The sequence below is a fragment of the Diorhabda sublineata genome, chromosome X, assembly GCF_026230105.1.
Source record: "Diorhabda sublineata isolate icDioSubl1.1 chromosome X, icDioSubl1.1, whole genome shotgun sequence".
In the NCBI taxonomy this organism is placed as follows: Eukaryota; Metazoa; Arthropoda; class Insecta; order Coleoptera; family Chrysomelidae; genus Diorhabda; species Diorhabda sublineata.
This window is the reverse complement of record NC_079485.1, coordinates 25,578,382-25,602,767: the sequence shown is the minus strand read 5'-3', so window position 1 is coordinate 25,602,767 and position 24,386 is coordinate 25,578,382. Positions and strand designations below refer to the sequence as shown.

At 30.9% G+C, this 24,386-nt stretch overlaps 2 protein-coding genes across 2 annotated transcripts; both read right to left on the bottom strand.

The window, feature by feature from the left end:
- Positions 1–2,651: 2,651 nt before the first annotated feature.
- LOC130451458 (Golgi phosphoprotein 3 homolog sauron) lies at positions 2,652–5,436 on the bottom strand. The gene has a single exon (XM_056790478.1). It carries the CDS (start codon positions 4,582–4,584, stop codon positions 3,724–3,726), a length of 861 nt encoding a protein of 286 aa, XP_056646456.1. The 5' UTR covers positions 4,585–5,436; the 3' UTR covers positions 2,652–3,723.
- Positions 5,437–5,480: 44 nt separating this feature from the next.
- Positions 5,481–24,136, bottom strand: LOC130451456 (uncharacterized). Its single transcript, XM_056790473.1, has 8 exons — positions 23,914–24,136; positions 10,955–11,334; positions 8,903–10,028; positions 8,399–8,842; positions 8,136–8,308; positions 7,749–7,940; positions 7,296–7,559; positions 5,481–6,722 (listed from the first exon to the last, which is right to left on the bottom strand). The coding sequence occupies exons 1-8, from the start codon at positions 23,984–23,986 to the stop codon at positions 6,321–6,323; spliced, it is 3,054 nt and encodes a 1,017-aa protein (XP_056646451.1). The 5' UTR covers positions 23,987–24,136; the 3' UTR covers positions 5,481–6,320.
- Between the last annotated feature and the right edge of the window lie 250 nt (positions 24,137–24,386).

Below are 24,386 nucleotides of genomic sequence, written 5' to 3'. Positions count from 1 at the left end.
TAAAAGGAACTTAGATTTATTTATATATTAAAGATAAGACTGCGACTTATCTATGGAAATCCGAGATGGTTGCAGCTCTCAACTGAATTCTCAGATGTTGGAGTGTGTTGAATTGCTAGTCTGGTGATTGTATTCTTTGTCGTGGAAACTCCCAACCTGGCAGCTGTAGAACTGTAAGAAAAAAATATAATAAGAAAGGTAACGGGAACACAGATGGAAATTAGGGAAGAATGAACGAGTAGAAAGAACAGATTTGAAAAAAAGAGCTTATGCTCTAACATATTAAAAAAAAGTGAATTTATATATTTTTTAAATATAACCAAACAGGAATCTATTTTATTCGTTCTTTTCCCCAAATAAATAGAAAATACGAATTCATTTGAAAACTATTATACAAAATTTGATTGAAACAAAAGGAAATCCAGAAAGATAATTGAAATTTTTGTGAGTTCAAGCAATACAAAAAAGCAAAGAAAAACTTACCAGCGAATATAAAGAATAAAATCGTCACAGATTTATTAAAATTTAGTTTTATTTGGAGTGTAGATAGGTAACAAATTAATTTTTTCAAAAACTCCAAAGCTAGAATAAATAAATCCGAAGTGACTACTGTGCCACAATACGTGAACAAAGGAATATTCAAAATGTGTAGAAAAACGTAATAAGTCGAATTGCATATTACAAAATAGTAATTAGTATTTGCTTAGAATCTACCAAATATCTTTTAGTCTTTTAGGGTATATGTTATTTACAACATATACCCTATATTATGCTACTATTTTCAAAGGTTTTCCAAATTCATGATGGGAGTGGTGTCAACTTTTGAATACTTCCGTGAAAAAAAATTGTGTTCTGGTGACTAGTACGGCAGCTGGGGAGTATCGTAGCCGTTTTATACTCCCCTCAGTTTTAGAGCGTTTTCCCAAGTTTTTTGATACGTAGAATCGATTTTTCGAGGATGCCGAGCCCAAATCTGATCCAGTAATTTGTTATAAACAATTGTTTTAAAAAGATCTACAAAAAAGGTATTAACAGTTTCTTGCAAAAAATAAATATTTAAAAAGTTATCGCAAATATAATGAAAAATTGACTTTTTTCTGACTTTATCGGTCATTACTTGGTTCCTAAAAGACGTAGAAACATTTAAAGCAGCTCATTATAACCGTTAAAGTTCAAGTATAAAAATGAGATGTGGTACACCTTTTAAATATTATCTGTTAGAAAGTAATAGAAATTTGAATGTGCAAAATTTCGTGAAAAAAGCAGGGAAAATAGCTTTTAAGTGTACATAAATTTAAAAAAACGTGATGTTATATAGTAGCTCAAAGTGCTAATTTTGAACACTGCCAATATGTTTCCGACCATTAGTAGTGAAGAAAAATGAATTGGCTGTATCTAATTTATACAATTCGTTGATTGATCGTGACTTTCCCCTTACAATAATTATTAGCACAAATAAAGCAATTTTAGATACTATAATAAACTTAATTACTGAAACAAGAACAGTTCTTTAAATCATGCACATCAATTAGGTAAAATTGTCTGTGGCCAATAGCCTTACTCTAAAGACATTCCTACTCCTACTCACACATACAACTTCCATAGTGTTCAAAATGTTAGAACATTTTCAATTATCACTTATGTGTACGTGTAGCAATAGTTTTTTGAGAGTAAAACTACGGAATTGCTACCAACGTTAAATTCTATCAGATACCATATTTTAAGCTATGCTACTCACGAGCAAGGTAACATTTTGAAATTAGAACGTAACGATTAAACCCAAAATATTTTGGATTTGAGATAGATGAAACTATTTTAGTTCTAAAAAGTAGCTTCGCTGTACCAACCAGCTCACGAATTGTAATTGCACGAAATGTGATACAAAATACTGCATATGTAAAGAGTCTAAATTACCGCACCTTTCTTTTTGTAAATATAACAATGATATCAGGTGTAAAAACTATTAAGGGACGAAAATAGATTGAAAATACATATTGGTACTTAAATGTTTGTCGAAACAAGTTTTAAAAGAAGGTAAGGTGCAATAAAACAATGAAATAATAAATATATTTTTGAGATCATGAAAAATTAACTTAAGATTAAGTTACTGTAAAGAAGTACAACTAAGGGTCAAAAACATAATTGGAGTGGTCAAAATGTTTGTATTGATTAGCTCTTTAAGCTACTATAAGGTGCATCACGTTTTTTAAAATTTATATGAACCTTAAACACTTATAAACAAATTACCGTGCTTTTTTTTGATGAAAATTTATACATTCAAACTTCTGTAACTTATTAACAAATATTATTTAAAAGGTCTACAACATCTCCTTTTGAACCTTAAACTTTAACGTTTATAATGAGCTGCTTTAAATTTTTCTACGTCACGTAGGAACCAAGTAATGACTGATAAATTCAGAAAAAAGTCAATTTTGCATTATATTGACGATAACTTTTTGAATATTTTATTTTTCAAAAAAAATGTCTTGAATTTGAGTAATGAATTTATGAATTTATTTCAGCAACAACTGACGGGGACCAAAATTTAACTTATAGAAAAGTCTTAGTGACCATGTGTTATAATTTTGAAATGTTAATGCTATGTATCATTTTTTCTAAATATTGTCAAAATTTGATATAAGGAAACACAATTCAACATTTAAGTTTATTATATATGTATGACATTTATCTAAACATAGAAATTTCAAAGTAATACTAGATTTAAAAAATGTGGGATTTTGTTACATCTATATTTCGTGTTGAAAATGTTTGACAATAATAAAAAAAAGTATTTCAAGTTTGTATTTTGAATTAATGCTACAAAGATACAAATAAAGGTTGTTTTATAAAAAAATAACTAAATAAATTTTGTGAAGGTTGGAATGACAAATATTGTAAAAAACAGAAATCGGAGAATCAAGAATTTAAAATAAATTATTTTGAAGCAGTGACCATAATGTCAATATGAGTCTGGAATAATTATATTCATTTATTAATGGATGCAGGTGATGAGAATATCACAGTTTTACCTGAACATAAATATTTTCGTATGGTCACCAAAGATACACATTATGGTTAAAGCTCTGATGAATAAATGTCATCACCAGTAGATAACTTTTCATATTATTTATCCAATGATATAGGAACAAAAAATTTGCTCAATGTGCCAAAGCGAAAAAAGTAAATAACAAATCACATGATTTTTAACATCATTGAACATTTAAAAATTAGTTAGGTTTTACTTAAAAGTTTTCATAATAATATGAAAATTATCTACTAATTTGTGATGGCCTCAAATAAAATAAAAGATTTTTCAAAAATTCCTAACCCTAGCGAAGAATTTACAAAATAAAATTATAATTATACATTATATTCTAAAGGACAAGTGTTATTTGGTTTTTTTACCAAATAGCATTCACCTATATATTTTTCTTGAGGTATGATTAACTTAAATATAAATAAGTATAATTTAATCATAACTTATGATAAAATACTCAAAAGGCATTTCCTATTAGCCATAAAATTGGTTTATAAAAAGTTGCACTGTTTGTATATTTGTTTTAATAAAATTTCAATAAAATCCGTCAACAATATAAAGAATAAATATTGGAATTGAAACTATATAAAAAAAATCATTAGTTTTGAGTATATACCTCAAAAATGTAGAAAATATTAATTCCAAGGGATTGGTGATTTGGTAAAAAGAACCATATTAATATATTCTTATTTAGTAAAAGCGGCAAATACAGCCCACAACACATCTGATGTGTTCGGTTTGTTGGCTTCTTCTTCAAAATTTAAATCAAGAAGTTTTCTTACTCTTTTAGTAGCTAATTCGTAATCATCATCATTGAGTGGTGCAAAGGCATTCTCAAGTACATCACTTGCCTGTGCCAAGAATATTAGAGCTAACATCCTTTTATCCATTTGCTGAGGATTGTTTACCCACTTAGATAGAACTGCATCTTGGATTTTCTTGATTAAGCGGCTCTTTGTAATATTATCTGTTAAGGGATGGGTAGTCATATCAAAAAATAGAAAATTTTGTTTCTCAGTAGTCAGCACACCTTTTTCAACTAAATTTTTTGCCAAACGTTCCCTAACATTTTTCAACTGATATCGTAATTTTAATGGGTTCCAGGTTTCCCCACTCAAATATTCAATCCAACTTTGAACTGTTTCTGGTGGATCAGTTTCTTTTAGATGTTTCAATGCTTCATCAAGAAGTACATCTCCAATAGGGGTATCACTTTTTACAATAAGTTTTTTTGCAAGTAGGCCTCTTCTTCTCATTCCAGTTTTTTCAAGTTCTATGCGTCCTCTCAATCCTAATTCAATTAAGATACATCCCCGTAGACCACTGGATATACAATCATTCCAAAACGACGTGTAACCTTCTTTATCTTTTAGTCCTAATAGCAGAACTTCTTCCATAAGTGTTAGTCTTGTTTCTTTTGAATCCCCATCTTGGGAATCTTCATCGCGGCTAGATTTTTTTTCATTGTTTTGTTCTTCTTTGTTTAAACCCTCACTATTATCCCTCGTTATATTTCTTCTTTTAACAAATCCCTCACTACGATTCATTTTCAGGGTACATATCTAAATAATGTTGACGTTTACTATGAATATTTTTTAGGATCCCCTCCCTTGACATACGTCAATTGTCACTCATTTTTTAGGTCAATTTTTTAATCGAGATCAAATGCAGATTTTTGCCACAACGCAAATGGAATTGTTTCATAAAAGCCTACAGCGTTCGTGTAGTAAAATCATTTCAATATAATTTGCTTAGATCAACTTTCAATCATTTGAATCTATTGTCAAGAATTTGTATAATTTCTATTATTTTATATAGATTTGTAATAGTCAAAGGATCATTGAATAACAGACGTATACATATATAGTTTTTAAGTAATATGTCCTAACTATTTTGTGCAAGAAACTATGATAAGTAATTATTCCAAACTATATAGTGATAGTCAATCGTAAATATAAGATTGGTAGAACTGATCAGTTCTGTTCGTACACAACTGAACTTTAGACTTCCCTAGACACTAATATTGTACTTTTTATAGAAATCAGTGCCGTATTGAAAATATTTGTTTTATTTCTGATCAATTATTCATCTAGGTACGGATTGGTTTCTAAGAATATTTCAAGATTTTTGTATTGATTTTTCTTTCAATGTTTATTCAGTGAATTCATATATCGCATTTATTGTATAAATATATAAAAATTGTAATACATAGTTAATTTCATATGAGTGGTATATTGATTTAATATAAGGAACTTTGAGATAATAATTGTTTAAATACGTAAAATTGATTAGTATATTCATATAAATCATCGTTTTTTTAACTTAGAACTTATTTAACCATTTCTGCAAATGCTCATGTTGTGTGGGCGAAATAAGTATACTATTCATAAATCAACGGCATATTTTATTCATAATGGGTTGCATGGTAAATTAAAGAAATTGATACAAAGGTAAATATATTTATTTTATTCATTTACTTAACCTATATAGTAATGTCTTCTTACGTGTTATTATTCATAAATAATTCGAATGAAAAAGAACAGATATAATAACTAAGTACAACGTTTCAATTATCTCTGGACATTCAATCTACACATAACAACAATAAACCACAGTATTTTCAAAATTTTAGTAAGGAATTGTACATCTGGCGGCAAAATAATTAAACTACTCTCTTTGAAATCGAATGCTGGATGCATGAACACTCCGATAGCAAGAACTCTTAAATGCGATCAACACACTGGCAGGAGACTATAATTATAACATTCTTTTATTCTGAACGAACACATTAGTTAGCTAATAACAATTTTTCGATCGAAAATGAGTCAAACAGAATGAAAAAATATTATGTAAGCATGGCGCTAAATTGTCTTCGAAGTCCACATAAATAAGTTTACATCAGTTCCAAAATGACCACGTTGCACTAATGCTTAATATTCAATATGCGAGTGACAATAATTTTCAAAAAGTCGTTTAATTTACTAGTTACTTATACTTATATATCCCTATTACGAGTAATTATTCTAGGTTTCGATCGACTTCCGAAAATTGAACATATCGCGATGTTTTAAAACTTAATGAGTCCATGAAGTCTTATGTGAAAATAAGATGTTTATCCCAAAACGTGAACCAGTCTTTTAAAGGTCATGAGATGCATTAAATTTGGGTATTGGAGTCATTTAGAATAACCGGAATCAAATTTCAAGGATAAAATCAGTTGCTCAGTATTCACATGACTTGAATGTACAAGTGAGGTTAATACTTGGAACTAGTAGGTATCAGCTCAACTACCAGGCGTTGAAGTTTGCTGTTGTGTACCAGAAGCTGCCTCGGCTAATGCGGTTTCTACCCGTTTTCTATGCGTTCCTAGTAATTCCGGAAGGTCGTATGCAATAGCGATATCTAACCTATTAATAGGACATCCTCTAAAATAGGTACATGTAGAGGAAAGTTGCTGGAATTCATACAATGGATTTAGCTTGAAGAAATCTTTGTAGACATCTGGATCTGGAAGATCGTAACGAGATATATTGGTTAGAGTAGAAAGACCTTCGTAAATATGATAATCTTGAGGATGTTCAATTATAGCATCGGCGACTTGTTTACGATTTCCGAAGACTGATTTGTGATTGTAGTAGGTTGTGAGATAACAGTCCACCATTTTAGCGTGGTTACGCACACGCACCTAAAAATACATTAATTCATTAAACTTAGCATTTATTTCGTATTTTTTCCATTTTGATAAGGGATAAATGATCATTTCATTATATTGTTTGTTGTCATTCTGTCACGGTTACTGTAATGTATCTTACCAAATGATATTAAAAGTATTTATATATTTGGGTTCAAATTATATTAATTTTTTTCTTGTTAGCAAATAAAGAGACAAGAGAATAAACGTTATAGTAAAACATTGAGTCAAAACTAAATACACTGTTTACATCACGACTACACCAACACTCACAATTACACTGTCTAACGCCCGTTTCGATAACCAAGTTATCGTCTTCAGAGACGCGCGTCAGACAGTGGAATTGTGAGTAGTGGTGTAAACAGTGTATTCAGTATGAATATCTCCAACGCTTCCAGAAATTCCGAAGATTTGCTTTTTCAAATTTGACCAAAATGCAAAATACATATAGGTATAGAAAAGTTACATACAATCAGATACCCCGTAAAAGGGCATAAGTACAATTTTAGGGTACCCTGAAGTATATAGTACCTAACCCCGAACTTATGAGAATTGCCTAATACTTACTGCGAATCTACGTGCACTCGCTATTTTGTTTTCGATTCTCTTATCAATAGCTCCTCTTAAATCTCTTAGAAAAGCTCTCTCCTGAGCTTGTAGTAATCTCACAGGAGCCCATGGTTCGTAAGGTCGTGACCAAAGTGACGTTGTATACATAATTGGAGGTTGAGGAGAGGACATCAAAGGAGATATATTCCAAATCAAAGCTCCTTGCACTCTCATTAGTTCTTCTGGTTTTACTTGATCAGCTTTATTCAAAATTATACGTGTCTACAAATTAAATTTTTGATCAGAAATTATGTAAAATAATGCTCTACTGCAATCATTTCAATCGGAAATAATGTAATTTCTGTCCTTTCCATTTACACATATAATACACATACAGATTTTTATTGACAACTTTATTTACTAAGATCAATTTTTGTTAATGATTGTAGTGTAAATTATTTGAAATGGTACCTGGTGTTCTCGCCCTTTAAGCTGATCCAAAATTGCTTCTGTTTCTGGTCCAACATCGAGTTTTGAGGGATCGTATACCAAGAATATAATATCTCCTCTATCGATAAACCACTGACAAGCATCATTAAATGGAAATAGTCTTGAAACTTGTTTCCTTACTTCAAGGATACCTGGTATTTCTACAATGTTAACCTAAAAAATATAGTTCCATTTGAACTGCTTTGTTCACTCAATTTATGTACAGACGCTAATAAAAACAAAAGAAGAAATTCGAATCCTTTGTAATTATCGGTCAGACAACGATCAGACAAGACATGAAAGATCCGAGGTATTTGATGAAATTCCTTTTAGTGTTGCATGCTACTATGAACTGTCTTGTTCACTTACCTTTTCAAGTAATTTAGATGGTAACCGAATTCCTCTTAATCGCTCTTCTAGCCCTTGCCCAAACTTTTGCAAACCTGAGAATGTAAAGTCGGCAGCTAATTCGGTACCTTCAATTATCTCAGCTTCTTCTCCATACATTAAAATGTTGAAATACGCGGGTGAAGGCTCCGCACCTAAGTATTATTAAGAGACAGTTTTTTGAAATGTATAAATATTTTTTCTAATTTGTAATATGATTAGAATCATTTCTAACGTCGTCTCACCTGTTCTTATAGCAGTATCGTTGAATTCATTATTAGTCAAGTAATTTATTATCGAAGACTTTCCTCCACTCCATGGACCCATAAATAAGATTAGTGGTTTGGAGAAAATTTCAGAATCACCAAAATGTCTATTACTTAAGTCTCTATACTTATATAAAACTTCTAAGGGCTTGATAGCGTTTTCGTAAAGTTTCTTGAGATCTCTTAAAGTTATATCAGATACTTTATTAATTATTTTTTCTGATTCTGAGGAGTCATCATCCACTTTAAGCAATTGTTCGACATGGTCTCTAGATCTTAAATCAGTTGGAATTTCTGTATCGAATGATAGATCTTCTACTGGTCCACCATCTGTACTTTCTTCGCTTCTATTATCTTCCGTTTCTTCACTCACAGATTTCTGCTTATTTGATTCCTTTTCATCGCCTGCTGACTTTTCTTCATCTATATTATAATAAAATTGTACATTAATTGTATTTTTTAATCCATAATTTAGACACTTACCATTATCATCATCGTCAGCTGCCACAGTTAATTTTACTTTGTCTTCTTTTCTATCGTCTTTCACTTCTTCTCTAACATATTTATCTTCCTTAACCTGCTCTTCAGATTGTGCTTCTGGTTTTTCTTTAGATTCATCATCAATATTTTCCTTGGAGTCGCTCTCATCTTCTTTTAAATCGTTCTCATTTTCATCAGGTTTTGTGCTTTCCTCCGTTGACTGATCTTCTTTAGAATCTACTTCATCAGTAGATCTTTTAGATCGGTCTTGTGTGCCTTCTGTGCTATCATCACCACCACCGACATCTTTTTCATCTTCTTCTTTTGGATTCTCTGTTGTAGTAGCCTGATCTCCTTGAATCTCTTTTGAAACATCTTCATCCTCCTTTGAATCAACTTTCTCATCTTCTTTTGAACGTTCTTTTTCATTTTCTTTTGAATCGTTTTCTGGAACCTCCGTCGATTCAACTTTCTTATCTTCTTGAGAATCATCCTCTTCAACTTCTTTCGAATCATCTCTTAAATCTTGGGAGTATTCTTCTTCATTTTCATTATTATGTTCCATAGTGTCATTCTTTGTCTCGCTCTTTTCTTCTGCAATTTGGACTTTATTTTCTTCACTTTGAACATTATCCTCAGCGCTTTGGCTTGGACCTTCAGTACTGTATTTTTGATCTTCGTCTTCCTGTGTTTGTTCATTTTCTTTGCTATCTTGCTGTTGAATTTCTGCTTCTATGTGTTCTTCTAAGCTATCACCACGTTCTTCACTTTTGTCACTATCTTGGTCAACCTGTTCTTTACTATCATCGTTTTGTTCATTTTCTATTTGTTTTTCCTCAGTCTGTAGCTGTTCAACGTCTTCTTTATTATCATCTTCATCTTTATTTTCTAAATCAGGTTGTTCATTACTTTCTTCATCGTCTAAAGCGATTTCTTCATTTTTATCTTCTCCTTCCGTACTATCGTCACCGATGTTTTCTGTTTCAGTTTCTAAAATTTCATTATTTGCATCGTCTTCTTTAGAAACATCTTGTTGTAATTCAGCTTCTTTAGAATCACCATCTGTGTCAAGTTCTTTGCTGTTAGTTTCATCAGATTGGATTGTCTGCTCTCCACTAGAATCTTCTGGCTAAAAAGAATTATTTGCTTTATGAATTTTATGCAAATAATAGGAAAACCCCTAATGAAGCAGCAAGAGTCAAAGGAGTCAGGTATAGTTTAAAGTGAGGAAAATCTGAAAGATACTGAAAATTTTGAAAAGTTTGTTAATATATTCTTATACAATTTTACAATAGGTAAGTTCCAATTATAGGTTGTCCAAATTTTCACCAGTTGTGCGGAGGATTATTTCTATTTAATTTATTGCTAACCTCCTCTTTAATTTCTTCAATGAACAGCATGTATATAAGTTCGATATGTCACTTTAATGACTGAGTGTATACCAAGTATAAAGATCTCGTTTATTAGCAGTTTCCGAACTATATATAGATATTTGAAGAATCTGACTATGATCATGTTAGAATACTTTCAGGGAAATTGGAAAGATAATACCGTGTATCAATTCCTCAATCACAGTTTTACTTTTGATATAATATGGAATAATATCTAGAATGAATTTAACCTCATCTAAACAGTGAATAAATTTAAATAATTATTGCATATCTCTCCAAATTTCAAATACTTAGAACTTTATTCCTTGAAAGCGAATGTTTTGGTCCAACGCCAAATATTTCTTTTAGATATGTTTGTACGGTTTATAGTTTAATATTTTTTTTGAAAAATGAAACATGCTTTATTGAATTCTCTTATTATCAGTTTAATGACATTATATGATATTATCATATAATGTGTTGAAAAGTAGAGCACAACCGATTCAGAATCGTAATGAGAAATAATAATAATAGTTAGGTCGACAAAATAATAATAAAGGAAACGTGAAAGACCGTAGAGGGAATTAGAATATTAACAAAACAAGACTATAAGAATAAAAAGAACATTGTTATTATCATGTTGAGGTCATGAGGGAAAATGCACTTTAAATTCAATTTTTAATACCTTATCTTCAGATTTCTTGCTGTCATTTGCTGCTCCTTCTTTTTTGCTTGGAGTTCTCTGAAAAACTTTTTGGAAAAATGAAGCAATTTTTTGAATAACAGTGGGTCGTACCTCTGGCTCGATTTTTTCGGAAACAATTTGATCATTTTCTTTACTTTCATCATCGTTAGTGTCGTCATTTTCTCCCTCACCTTCTTGGTGAGTGGAGTCGTCAGTAGTTATCTCTACTGTGGGAATATCTTCTTTGCTATCGCCATCGCCTTCTTCCGCCGATGAAATAACGGTAGCTTCGCCAGCCTCCAGCTCCTTCAAAGCCTTCTCGATGTACGGCCTGCATTCGGATTCGGAAGGACCTTCTGACTCGACCTCACCTTGCACACCTTTAAACAGAACAAAATGATTTCTATTACTATATCTAATGTACGTTACTATTATATAATAATAAAAAGTGTGAAAATCATTGAAAACAGAAAAAACCTTATATTTTTTGGCATTTTTTCAAACATTACGTCACAGCCGTAACATTGGTCTCTTTTTGTGAATTACTAACCAGATTTATTTATATTCAGTTTAAAAATATCTTGTTAATAATGTACAGTTTCACGTAAAAGCTATATTGAATAGTTTTCATATCATGTCAAGTACATTTGAAGAATTTCTTTTAAAATAATGTCAAGGTTTTATCACATTTGGAAAACTACTACGCCATATTGACTAAGTAGTAAGTACTATTACTATTGAATCAATCAATTTCTTTTCAACGTAATTAATTGTTACGGGTTAATATAAAAATTACAATCAAGCTTAATTCATCTTTACTGGCTACTACAAACGATAATTTTCATTTAATCGTTAGCAAAGTAACTTTATTAACAGTGTACTGGTCACAAATATTTCATTAAATCAGATTACCATTTAAAGCATTGACACACAAAGCCGGCGCATCGTTGGTCAATTATATTATGGTATTGACGTCGATCTGTGTTTGCATTATCATTTCATGTATAAAAAAATGATTGAAAACAACTTCATTCCCCAAGTAGCCACCAGCAGTAGTCAACGATCTCGATGCGCTGTAATATTTTATCTCATTAATTTGAAATGGAAAAATTGCTTTTGAAAACTTATGGTGAAAGTAAATTTGAAATAATTCAACTGATTTAACATCTTCGAAAAACAATTTGGATTGTTCAAATAGTCAATCTGAAACGTCAAGTGATAGATGAATACTACGTAGTTCGTGAGTTACCAAGTAAAAAAGTGAAAATGGGGAAAATATTTGGAATACAAACTCAGTTTGGATATTCAAAATACATTTAACTGGAATATCAGGCTTATGTCGCTGGCATAACTGAATTTATGACGAAATCCTACACCATACGACGTTTATAAAAATATTTTTTCTAACGATTCTTTCCAAATGATTGCAGATGAAACTAACAGATTTGCGAAGCAAAAGCATGCAGCTTAATGATAATTAGTTCGATAACAATGACTCTTCCATGAGGAATAGGGCGATCTACTGAGAAGATACTTACATTTTATTCAACTTATAATGTGACGTTTACATGAAAGAAACCATATTATATATTTTCATGTTATAAGAAGCTGTCTATCGACGAATAATTGATGAAGTTTCGCACCTCATTTATGACCAATCCTACAAATCAGATGGACAAGATTTGGCATAAAAATTCAAAAAAACGCATATCCAGTTCGAGATATTGTCTAGATTACGAAATACATTCAAGCAAACAAAATTTGAAAAATAAGTCAGTAGTAATAGTTCGTTACATTAAGACAAATATAACACCCACTCACAAAATAAATCTAAATTTTGCTTAGCTGCAATAAGATGCAATAAACTTATTCATATGGTGGGAACTAAGAATCAAATACTCCCATGACGAATACTGGTAAAAATGATGATAAAACTAGGGATCCCATTCTAAAATCCAAGATAGTCATCGATTGTGATCGTGGGATGGGTGGAGTCGACAGAAATGATCAGTGCTAGCCTTCATTTACACTGATGCGGAAGTACACCATAAAAATACTATTTATTTAAATAACTTAACCTACATTAGAAATCGGAAGAACCGTCTGACTCAACTTCATCTTGCACAACTTTAAACAGAAAAAAATATATTTTTATTGATATATCTAATTCACGTCACTGTTATATAATAATATAAATTGTGAAAATAATCGAAAACAGAAAAAAGCCCTCATTGCAGAAAGCATATTAGGGAATATAACGAGGCAAGAAAGAGTCCTTTACGATTACAGGCTGGACAATGGGTACACTTCCCATGACAAATTCGTCAAAGCACACCCGTCCAGTATTTGCAAAATGTGTTCATTACTTAAAAAAATAAATGATGAGGATGTGAGAAATGCTTGGTGGCGTTCCATGTGTCTGAATGTTTCAGAAGTTCTCCGAAATTGTCTTGAGATAAAGATGAAGCAAATATATAAATATCAAAAAAATATCTTGTACCCAGATACACTATGATGCTATAGGAGTAGAAGGTCTCTCATAAATGCCGATTTCCTTTGTCATTAAATAATCATACAAAAAGAAAGCTTTAATATTCGAAGTATGTTCCAACGTATCCTATAGTTTTAACCCAACGTTCTGAAAAGCTTCATGAGATCTCGGTAAACCATTATATTTGGGATTAGATGCAAAAAATTGTCGCAATGCATTTTCAACATTTTCTTTGGTTTCAATTGTTCCCACGAAAAAAGTTCACCATGAATTTGCATAAATAGTAATCAGACTGTGCAAGGTCCGGACTAAATGTTGGCTCTGTGTAGGAGTTCAATACCACCAAGTTCTTCGATCTTGATTCACGTATCTTTCGCAGTATGTGGTTTAACATTGTCTTGATGTAAGAGAGCCTACTTTCGGTTAATCAAACATGGATATTTCTCCGATCAAACCTCTTATATTCCAATCAGGTATCCACTATATATCAAAGCATTGATAGCTTGACCATCTTGAATGATTTCGAAGTATACTAAACCTTCATGAACACACAACAAGACATTCATTTTTCATCGCAATGCGTCCTAATAAAATGATCATCATTTGGTAGTGCATGGATCTCTACTCGATATTTCGCTAACAACTCGGTTAATTCGTGTGGCACTATTGGACAACTTTTATAGATCTTACTTAATGATTTTAAACGACGATGTATGATTTTTTACTGCTTGCCTTGTAACCTCAATGACTCTATTAGCGTCAAATATCTACTACGCGTATTAAAACGTTTAAAATAACGATGTGCCATTCGCTCATCAACTGTATGTTCCTCTTCAATTTCACATATTTTCCTTGGTGTCACAGCTGCTTTAAATTTTTGTTTCCAATGTTGTCTTAACAATACATGATTTTCATATTTATCGTACTTAATTGGTACTGTAACTCGCAGTTCCTACCTAATGTCACTGTCATTCTTAGTGACAAATAATTCAGTAATTAATTTGAGTTCAGCTGAAGTAAGATTGTACTTAATGCTTCCTCAGTTAACTGAAATTCAGAAAGCTGCATTATTGTCAAATTAGAAGATGGCTGGACTGAAAGGGTTAATGATTATAGTAAAATTTTTTTTTGTAGATTACCTGATAACTCAATATTGATCAATACACAGCTAAAAAATTTCAAAATTCTGTCCCAAGACTCGTATGCTATTCCAATAAACAGAAATGAGAATTCGAGTGAATTTTACGGCATTTTCTGAGGTTAAATATTATTATTAGCACCTACATAGTGACATAACATTTACCTAGTTTATATTGAATTACTTTGATAATTTAAACGTGATTGTTTGATGCTTAGTTATTACTAAATTAGAGATCGAAATTCCAGACAGATCATTTTGGTATTGAAATTAATAATGTACAAATTACTGTTTTACATGCAATCTAAATAGAAAAAAAAATTATGTTGCTCATTTCATTGATACAAAAACCTGATAATATGCATTGAAAATTCATATTTCTTCCAACAACAGCCAACGACGCTGAAAGGAATGGATCGGGTAGCTCCTTTTACCTTTCGAAGCGCTATGCTACATTGTTAAAACCACTAACCTAACCTAACCTAACTACAGCCCATGATTATAATAAAGAAATATGTAACTGCTAAAAGTGAATCACTAAAATGTGAATTATGCAAAACAACTCATTGTAAAACACGTAATGTCAATGATTACTCATATGGGTAAATGCATATATATAATACTTCTATATGTACAGTTAGTATGGGAAAAAACGTCTCTATGTTAAGGTATCGACAATATTCATTTTCTCTCTCGTTCGAGACACTTTATTTATACTCCGCATGCTTGAGAATGCGCAGAAACGAGCTGGAACCTCGAAGGATAGAGAAATCATTGCCATTTTGTCTTCCTTAGTCGGAACAGCTTTCACTTATAGAAACTCTCCATATTATATATATGGGTATATGAAGTTTTATAGTTTTCTTATGTGAATATTGTTGTGGGACCTTCTTTCCCCATTACATATTTCCTCTATGTAGCTCATGCTAGAATTGTAGAAATTTACTACCAATAACATTAAGTTCTAAAGGTCAAATAAATTACTCTCTCAATAGTTAATTATTATTTGTATATTCTTGTCCTGTAACGTTGCCACATTTATATAAGTAAAGGGACTTCTGATTTAATTCAAATTTATTGTTCAAAATTATAATGAAACTTTGAAGAAAGAACAATATGCTCTAGCATAAGAAAAATATTTGGGGAAAGCTTAGAAATGAATATATTTCAGAACAATAATGGTAAGACTAAATTAATAGAATGCAGAAGAAAATAATATTTCCCTTGATATCTAGACTCAGTATCACGAATAATGGACAATCAAAGAGAAAATTTTGAGAGTAGATAGTACATCTACTTATTACAAAGCATTGCAAATTGTTTTAAACCGAAATACTTTCGATCAAATTGATGTTGCAAAGTACGGTCAATTAAATTTGGGTAGGCCACGCTTATTATATTTTCTACCCATGTTTTCAAATTCTTTTATTTCAGCTTATCCGTGAGATTCGTTAAAATGGCACACAACTCATTAAAAATATAACAGTTAATGTAATTATATGGTTATTTTTATCCTAAATATCCCTACCAATAAAGGAAAGCTAAATCATATTATTAATAAATAGTGGAAGAACTAGTATGAGTACAACTGGGGAAAGTATAAGAGCCCTCAAGTTTGGAACCACCTGAAATTTCATCAGTATTATATTTTATAGAGCTTGCTTGCTTCTGAGAAGTACCTTTAGGATTATGGGAGTTGTATGGTGCCATAATTATTGCAGGAAAAAGTTTTTCTTTTTTTAGCCACCATATAGTACTATATAAAGTTCTGAATCTAACTCATCAAAATTTAATTATTAGTTTAGCTCTCGAATTTTTGAAACATTTATCTTCCAGTACGGTTTATTTATATTGTAAAAAAGATCTCTTGGGAAATAATTGAAATTTCGTTTATCGTATGCCAATTACCTAGTAAAATGACACCTTCGTGGTTTTCCCTGTTCTGGTTATTGAAAATTACTATCCTTGTGGTATAAATATATTTTTAATTACTCTGTTTGGTACACTATATATTTTTGGATTTAACTAATGTAAGTACGCCCACATCTCTCCAAAGCTTTGAAAATTAGTTTCAAGGTAGAGTTGACCTTATTTATTTTTATAGAAACTGAAGATGAGTATTTTAAGGTTGCTTTCTTAAATAATATTGTAAGACAACAAATGTAAATTATTTGATATTTTACACAATTTTTTATATTTAGTACATTTAGCAGAATCAATCGATAATTTCATTTCATATAAACCTGTGTGGAAGAAATATTTATAAATTAAGAAAAATTGTAATCTAAATCTTAATCTAAACAGAAATTTTTATTTATTCAAATTGCGTAATACCATACTTCAATAACATTATAAATTGCAAACTATTACTTTTATTTTTCTATTAAGATATTTATAATAATTCATCTTAGTTCTCGAAATCACTTAAGGAAACTACAACCTGGGTTAAGGTAAATCACTTATCAGATGATTACGGCTCCTAGCGAGATTTTGATAACAATTTCCGAATGTCGAATTTTTGGTGGAAGTTTCAAACATGATCTACAAGAACTTCTGATTTTTATGTGTGCGTTAATTCGTTTATGATTTTTTAGTTTTAGTTGTATAATACACTCTAGATTTTTAATAATTGTTATTGATCAGTTATCAACGATTTACAGCCCCCCATACTACCACACGGATTTTTCAATGAAGTTTAATATTATTAATATTTTACCAAAAATTATAAAAATCGTAAACCTAAGTAACCTATCACGATAATGCTTATGAGAATTAATAGTAGACAACCATTTAGGGAAATAAACAATTTTTAAAGTTCCAAAAACCATATACAAATGAAATAAGCCGGCAGCTGATAGCATTTACCCACTGGTCTACCAGACCGGAAAGACCCTAACAGAATAACGATTGATTTCATATTAAAATCGCACGTGGCCAGCTTCGTTTTTATTTGTAATACCAGAAAAAACTCCTATATAATTTGCACCCCCTAAAAACGCGATGAAAATACCGGCTCTTGAAAAACATATGCTTCTTATATAAGAATGGAAGTTTTTGATCAAATCGAAGAGTAAATAGCTTAATTTTAATTTGTTCCAACTAAATAACATTTTCTATATGCACTCCTCTAAAAATCGAAAAAAAATTCTAATTAATCCTCCAATGGCCGCAAATTCTGCGCATGTACAGTAGAAAATCCTGAAGCTGGAAGTACAAAAATATTATTTTCATAGCGCAGACCGAAAGGGTATGAGTAAAGTAAAAGAGTTCAACCCGTTTTGTATTCCGTAAATATAAATATGTATAGCATAGCATGTTTTATTCAATAAAATTTTTATGATTTATAACAAAAGTGGAAACAATTCAATAAATATTCGTTGGTTTATCTGTGGATAGATTATAACAGATCGGATGTATAAAATAAAAGACATTAATTATCAATCATCATTTTTATTCATACCTGAACGTGTTGGGGTGACAATAAAACGTGGCAAAATTGGTTTCTGCAGCTACCAAAATGAGTCAAAAAGTCAAAAGATTTTACTTGAGCTGGGATAAAGATGGCATGATAAGAATAGAATAAACAGTCTACTTAGTATTTCAACTCAAATTTACCAGCTTTGGTGAACAATTTAATAATTTAGTATAATTGTTAAGAATAAGAATAATTCCTTCTAAGCAGTAATACCCTATAACTAAGGAATTAGTCACCTAGCACCAGGAGTTCGATAAAAACTACAAAGAAACGCTATAAACTAACTATTCTTAATAATAAACGTAAGGGTGGAAAAGTATAACCACATCTAACTGTAGTTGTCATGGTCTTGCAGATATTGTTAAAATAGGTACCTTGAATATTTACAATGTGATTACGTATTGTTTGGAACATTTGCAAACATCAGCAACATTGCAAAATATATAATAATAACGTCGATTGCTGTTTACTTATTCTTGAGTATTTAAAAGACTGATCGAAATATGTATTCTATTTAAGTCTTCTATTTATGACTTTACCACAGATTGAAGGGATGATATAAAACTAAAATAGCCAATAGTTTTTTTTCATTGAGATCTAATTTTTTTTCTGTGAGGATAGTAATTTTTTAGAAGGAAAATTTATCTTTTCTTCACTTTATCTGAGGGTGCAAATTAGTTAATGATAATTTATAGATAGTACAAATGATAACAAAGCGAATTATGTGTAATTTTGGTTTAAATTGAATAAATTTTCTGCTAGAATCAGGATCAGCAGAAGGTACAACCATTGAAGCAATTGAGCCGCCAATAAAAAATCATTTTTTCTCGATTCTTAGAGGATTGCAAATGAATAATTTGGCACATTTAGATTATATATATTAAAATAAAACTATTTACTTATAGATTTAATCAAAAGCTCTCATTTTTCTGTCAGAAGTATACGTTTTCCGAGGGCACGCTATTTTCTAGTTTTCTCCGATTTTTTGGGGGTGTAAATTATTTAATAGTATTTTTCTGGTAGTGCAAATAAAAAAGAAGCTAACCATATGCGATTTTTCTATAAAATCAATAATTATTCTGCCAGGGTCTTTTCGATGTCTACCAGGGTAGAAAGGATCTCATATAACTACCAGCAGATTAACACGATCAATTTCGGAACAACAATGAACGAACGGGATCCAGGTTAGTTTCCGAAAATTTAGGTCATGATCAGGTTAACCCGATCATAGTTTCAGAAAAAATCTAGGATCATATTATACAGGTTCTAAGGATTATAAGGGATTTTCATAGTGCTTTTGAGAATTCATAACTATGTTATAAATTTACAGGGTTATAGCAAAGCATATTCGTGAATTCAGAGTGACCAATCTGTTTTAAATGGAAGGTATAACACTAAAAATGATAGTCGATATTATGAAAGATTTCAATCGACATAACACATCACTCAATAAGTCGTGGAACAAACTAAGAGAAAGACAAGTTTCCAAAAAATCGATTCTATTCATAAATATAATCTCTTTCAAGAGAAATACAAACAATCCAATGCATCTTTAACTTCCCGATACCGTGCTTGTAGAAGGATTTGTCTTTTGCCTCAAAATAGGCTTCAGTTTCTTCAGTTGTTTCTTCAATTGAGTTGAATTTCTTATCGGCGAGCTTTTTTTGAGATCAACAAATAGCCAGTAGTCACTGGGGGCCAGATTTAAACTATACGGTGGATAAGGAAGCAATTCGAAGTGTAATTCGTTCAATTTAAGCATCGTTGCCAACGACTTGTGAATCGGTGCATTGTTTTGGTGAAACATTGGTTTTTTCTTCCACATATGAGTCCGTTTTTCTTGATTTTTGCATTCAAACAATCCAACAACTGTATGTAGTATTCGCTATTGATTTTGTCTCCCTTTTGGAGATAGGCGATGCACAATATTCTAAGCGCAACTCAAAATACTGAAGCCATAACCTTCCCAGCTGACAGTTGTGTCTTTGGACCCTTAGGACGTGATTCACCGGCTGAAGTCCACTCAGATGATGATCGTTTTAATCCCGAAGTGAATTGATGGATCCATGTTTCATCCATTGTCACATATCGACGCAAAAAAAATCTGATTTATTACGTATAAACATGTCCAAACGCTGCTCTAAATCATCAACACGTTGTTGTTTTTGATCGACTGTGAGTAAACTCGGCACCCACTTTAAAAAGACTTTCTCATGGTCAAATGTTCATGCATAATTGTAAGCACACTGCCTTCTGATATCTTTACGACCTCAGCTATCTAACGCAATTTCAATATACGATTAGATATAACTTTTTTAGACTTTTTTGATGTTTTCTGGAGTAACCACTTCAATTGGACGACCGAACGTTCGCCATCATCGGTGTCTGTACGACTACGTTTAAATTCAGCAAACTAATAACCATATGTGTGAATTTTATACACAACATTTAAGTGATAAATTGTACACTTTATAATGTTATAATTAATTTTTTTTAAATCTGTATATTATTTACTATATCTAAAAGGAAGCCGATCAAAAGTTATGTTACTTTCTAAGTATTTTTTTTCAATAATTACAATATTCTCATTTCAATTTATGATTGAAAATGTGTAATTATCGAAAATAGACAAGATTTTGTGTGAATTTTCAAAACTTCATTAGACATATGATCATGAGGCTCTGTCGACCTAAAACTTTTCTGTTTTTGCCATAGTTCTTGCTCGGTGCAATATTTCTCCTAATATTCCTGCTATTTATTGAATCCTCCTTTCCTTTTGTCTACCTCTCTTCCTTTTGTTATTTGATCGTGCTTCCCAAATACCTTTAATGGTCTCTTATTTATCATTTTAACCATTTGTCCAAAATTTTTTAGCTTGTTTTTTACCGTTTCAGCTATTGATTAAATATTTAATCCTTCCACTTTTTGTTTAGTTTCTGATTCTGTCTACGTGTTATTTCTTTCACTCTTCTTAAGTATTTCATCTTATTTGTTTGTGTTCTGCTTTTTGTTGTATTTGGCAGTACCCTGCTGTCTTGAACACCGTCGTTTTTGAATGGGTAAACGGATAAGATAGAGTCTTGAATCACGAGAAATTCATTCATTTCCGTCTGCTCCTCCTCTGTGTATTGTCACCTCTAAATATTCAATCATTTCGCCTGGTTCTAATTTCCTCCATCGATCGCTATCTTCAACTGTTCATTTTCTTCTCCCATGTATCTAGTTTTGACTTTCCAACATTAACCATCTGATTTTTCCTATGTACGAGTAGTTGTCTTTCCCATGTCTTGGTATTATTTATTAAATACCTTTTGGTAAATTCACCTATCATGAGGTTATTGGAAACACGACTCTTTTTTTGTTGCTTTAATCATATTATCCATAACTATTATAGAAAACAGATGTTTCAGTACCCTTCCCTATTGTTTTATAAACATTTGTATTTTTAAAAACTCAAGCAAGTGTCTGGACGAATATTTTGCGTTAAGATGATTTCCAATTATAATAAATAATTATAGAATCAAAAATTATTTAGGTATGTTAATTACAGAAAAAAACGTTATACATATTTATTTAATAAATTGTATTTTTTCTTTCGATTGGAATTCAGTTGAATTCGGACATTTCAGAACGCCGAGATAAATTAGTGATAGGTTTGAGAACAGCCGATATATTCATTTTAATTTTAATTCATTATTTTTCTCTTCTGTCAACAAACATCTTGACATTTCTCGAGAACGTGTGAAGATAAATCAGTTTCTGAATCTATTTGGTTGGAGCATACTTAAAGTTGTCTAGAGAATGATGACAAGTTGATGTCGTTTTGTTCTCAACCTTTTGATAAAAAAACGTATAAATCAACTACAGTTGAAAATTGGAGAAAGTTTCTCCTGATTGAATAATCAGTACACTTATAGTTTAAACAGTATACAAAAAGGTATCATGTCATCAATTACAATATGTTTTACTCAACTGCAAAATCTGATTTAGAGGAACTTGAACTTATCATCTTTAAATAGAAAACTGTATAATCGTGTTTATAATCTGGTCTAACCTCATAATTTAAATGTTTTGAAATCAACGGTTATTTCGGTAATAAAATAGCTATAAACTTTATAACCTGACATTAAAATAATCAATCGAACGCTATACAGCTAATAAAATCCAAAGTGCTATAATATATATAATAATATAATATATAATAACTTAACACTTGGGTATATTTAAAATTGAAAAGGAGCAAGATCAATTAACATTAAAATATAGAGAACTATGATCATTCATTTGATCCATTTGTTCAGTATCTAGCAACGCATAGTGATTTAGAAATTTTGTAATAATTACAGTATCAAACATCTCCCATGTTATATAACTAGTGAATAAATAATTACAAAGTTAGAACTGAAAAATATTGTTCTCAATTTAGAATCACTCTAAGGACATCCACGAAAATAGCATCATATTTACAGAATTATATTTTGTTGATTAAAATTAAATGCTACCAACATTATTAGTTATGTTATTGTTACCAATACTACCATTCATACGTTGCTTTTCATCAGATTAACTTTCAGTATTCACGTCATCATTTTAGAATTTGACGCCCACTTCAATACATATTTCCAAATTGTGTAAATTCAGTATGAACAGGTTAAGGATACAATTTTGTAAAAATATGACTTATTTTTATACCAACAGAACAGGAACAAGAAATGATATTTTTTAGTATCAATGGACCTATTTTTTGCTTAGATATGAGCAAAACAAGACTAAAAAAGACTACTCAAAGCAGGACAACACCTTCAAATTCATTTTTAATTAAAAATTTCATATTTTAGGTTTAATACTATATTTTTGAGCCTTTTTTATAATTATGACAGTCATTTTTGTTCTGGGTTGTTTACGTTGGTATACGTAATGTATAGTCTGCATATTATTCCAATATTGCTAGCTATAAATTATCACCATCATTGTGATACGAAAAAACTTAGTTTCCGAACTAGGCGATATACTATACATGCCTAAACTATTTCTTAAAGTTTTAACGAAACAAATTGGAATTTTATTATAATATTATAAAATTCAGTTTAAAAATTATTGTGTGTATTTGGCATATTTCCACTCTGAGAGCTGCATTTTTTTTTTCAAATTAAACATATATTAGCTGATATAGCGTTAAGGTTTATTATTGGAATTTTTTCCCGTGATTCCAAAATATCTTTCAGGTATATTAATACATTCAAAGGAAATTCATTTGTGTTTGTTTCTATATGGCGTTTATTGAAATTTCCCATACATTTATATAAATCAATGGTTAAAACGGTAAAAAGTAGATATATTGCGGTTAGAATGTTTTCAATATTAAAATTTTGCAATTTTCATGGACATAATATATCGTGGTCTAAATATGTAACAGTCTAGGGTATCCTTTGTTGGCTTGTTGCCTATAATGAAATAATAACTACACGGCTACTTTTAGATAGATAAGAGTTTGTAATTACTTATTTTTCTATTAATGTGAACGAAACGTAGAAATTTCTCGTGTAGAACGATGGTTTTTAATAAATGTAACTAAAAACATATTATTAGTTATTTTCGGAGTATACTTATGTGTAGGAAATTTTTATTATTAGACTGTTACTTCATCCAAAAATAACGTAACATATATTATGAATCGAAAACCAATTTTTTTTTAAATTATATAACGAAAAAAAGCGTGTGAAAAATGCCACCTGCGACTTTAAAATTTCACCGTAACTCGAACCTTAGAACGACTTTCTAACCCACGCACTTAACACTTTAAGCATAATTCATTTGGGTTGAATAATTTGTTGAAGAACATTTTGTAAACGTACCCTGCAAGGTAGTGGCGAGAAGAGACAATCCAAGAAGCAGCAGCAGCCCAGAGGATCTTCGGTAGACCTCCATGGCTTCTTGTCACTACACCGGTCACATAAAAGTCCCGCACTGAGCGCCCAGGTTACGCTGGACCGTCGCATATCATCGCAACGCTAGTCAGTAGCGCCGAACGGAGCCTTCCAAAAATACACATTCCCGAAAATCATGCTCACTCATTCTATCAGTTATGCGAACTCCCAAGTCGTGATAAATGACCATAACCTTTCTTTACTAGTTGCCACTTAAACATTGGCGCTTCACACTTTCTTTTTTGTTTTCTAAAAATGTGCCTCATTGGAATGATCTATTCAATTATTATCTCGACCTCTTTTCTCAATTATTTCATACGATTCAAAAATACTAATTTTGGTAAGTAAAATGGAAGATCTCCTTTTCTCAAAGCTCCAAAAATTGACACTCATTCAGTAGA

Excerpts from the sequence above, each read along its gene's own strand:
- LOC130451458 (XM_056790478.1), bottom strand. The coding sequence starts at position 4,584 with ATGAATCGTAGTGAGGGATTTGTTAAAAGAAGAAATATAACGAGGGAT.
- LOC130451456 (XM_056790473.1), bottom strand. The coding sequence starts at position 23,986 with ATGGAGGTCTACCGAAGATCCTCTGGGCTGCTGCTGCTTCTTGGATTG. Across the intron at positions 8,309-8,398 it reads CGATACTGCTATAAGAACAG|GTGCGGAGCCTTCACCCGCG; the intron begins GTGAGACGACGT and ends AATAATACTTAG. Across the intron at positions 7,941-8,135 it reads CATCTAAATTACTTGAAAAG|GTTAACATTGTAGAAATACC; the intron begins GTAAGTGAACAA and ends TATATTTTTTAG.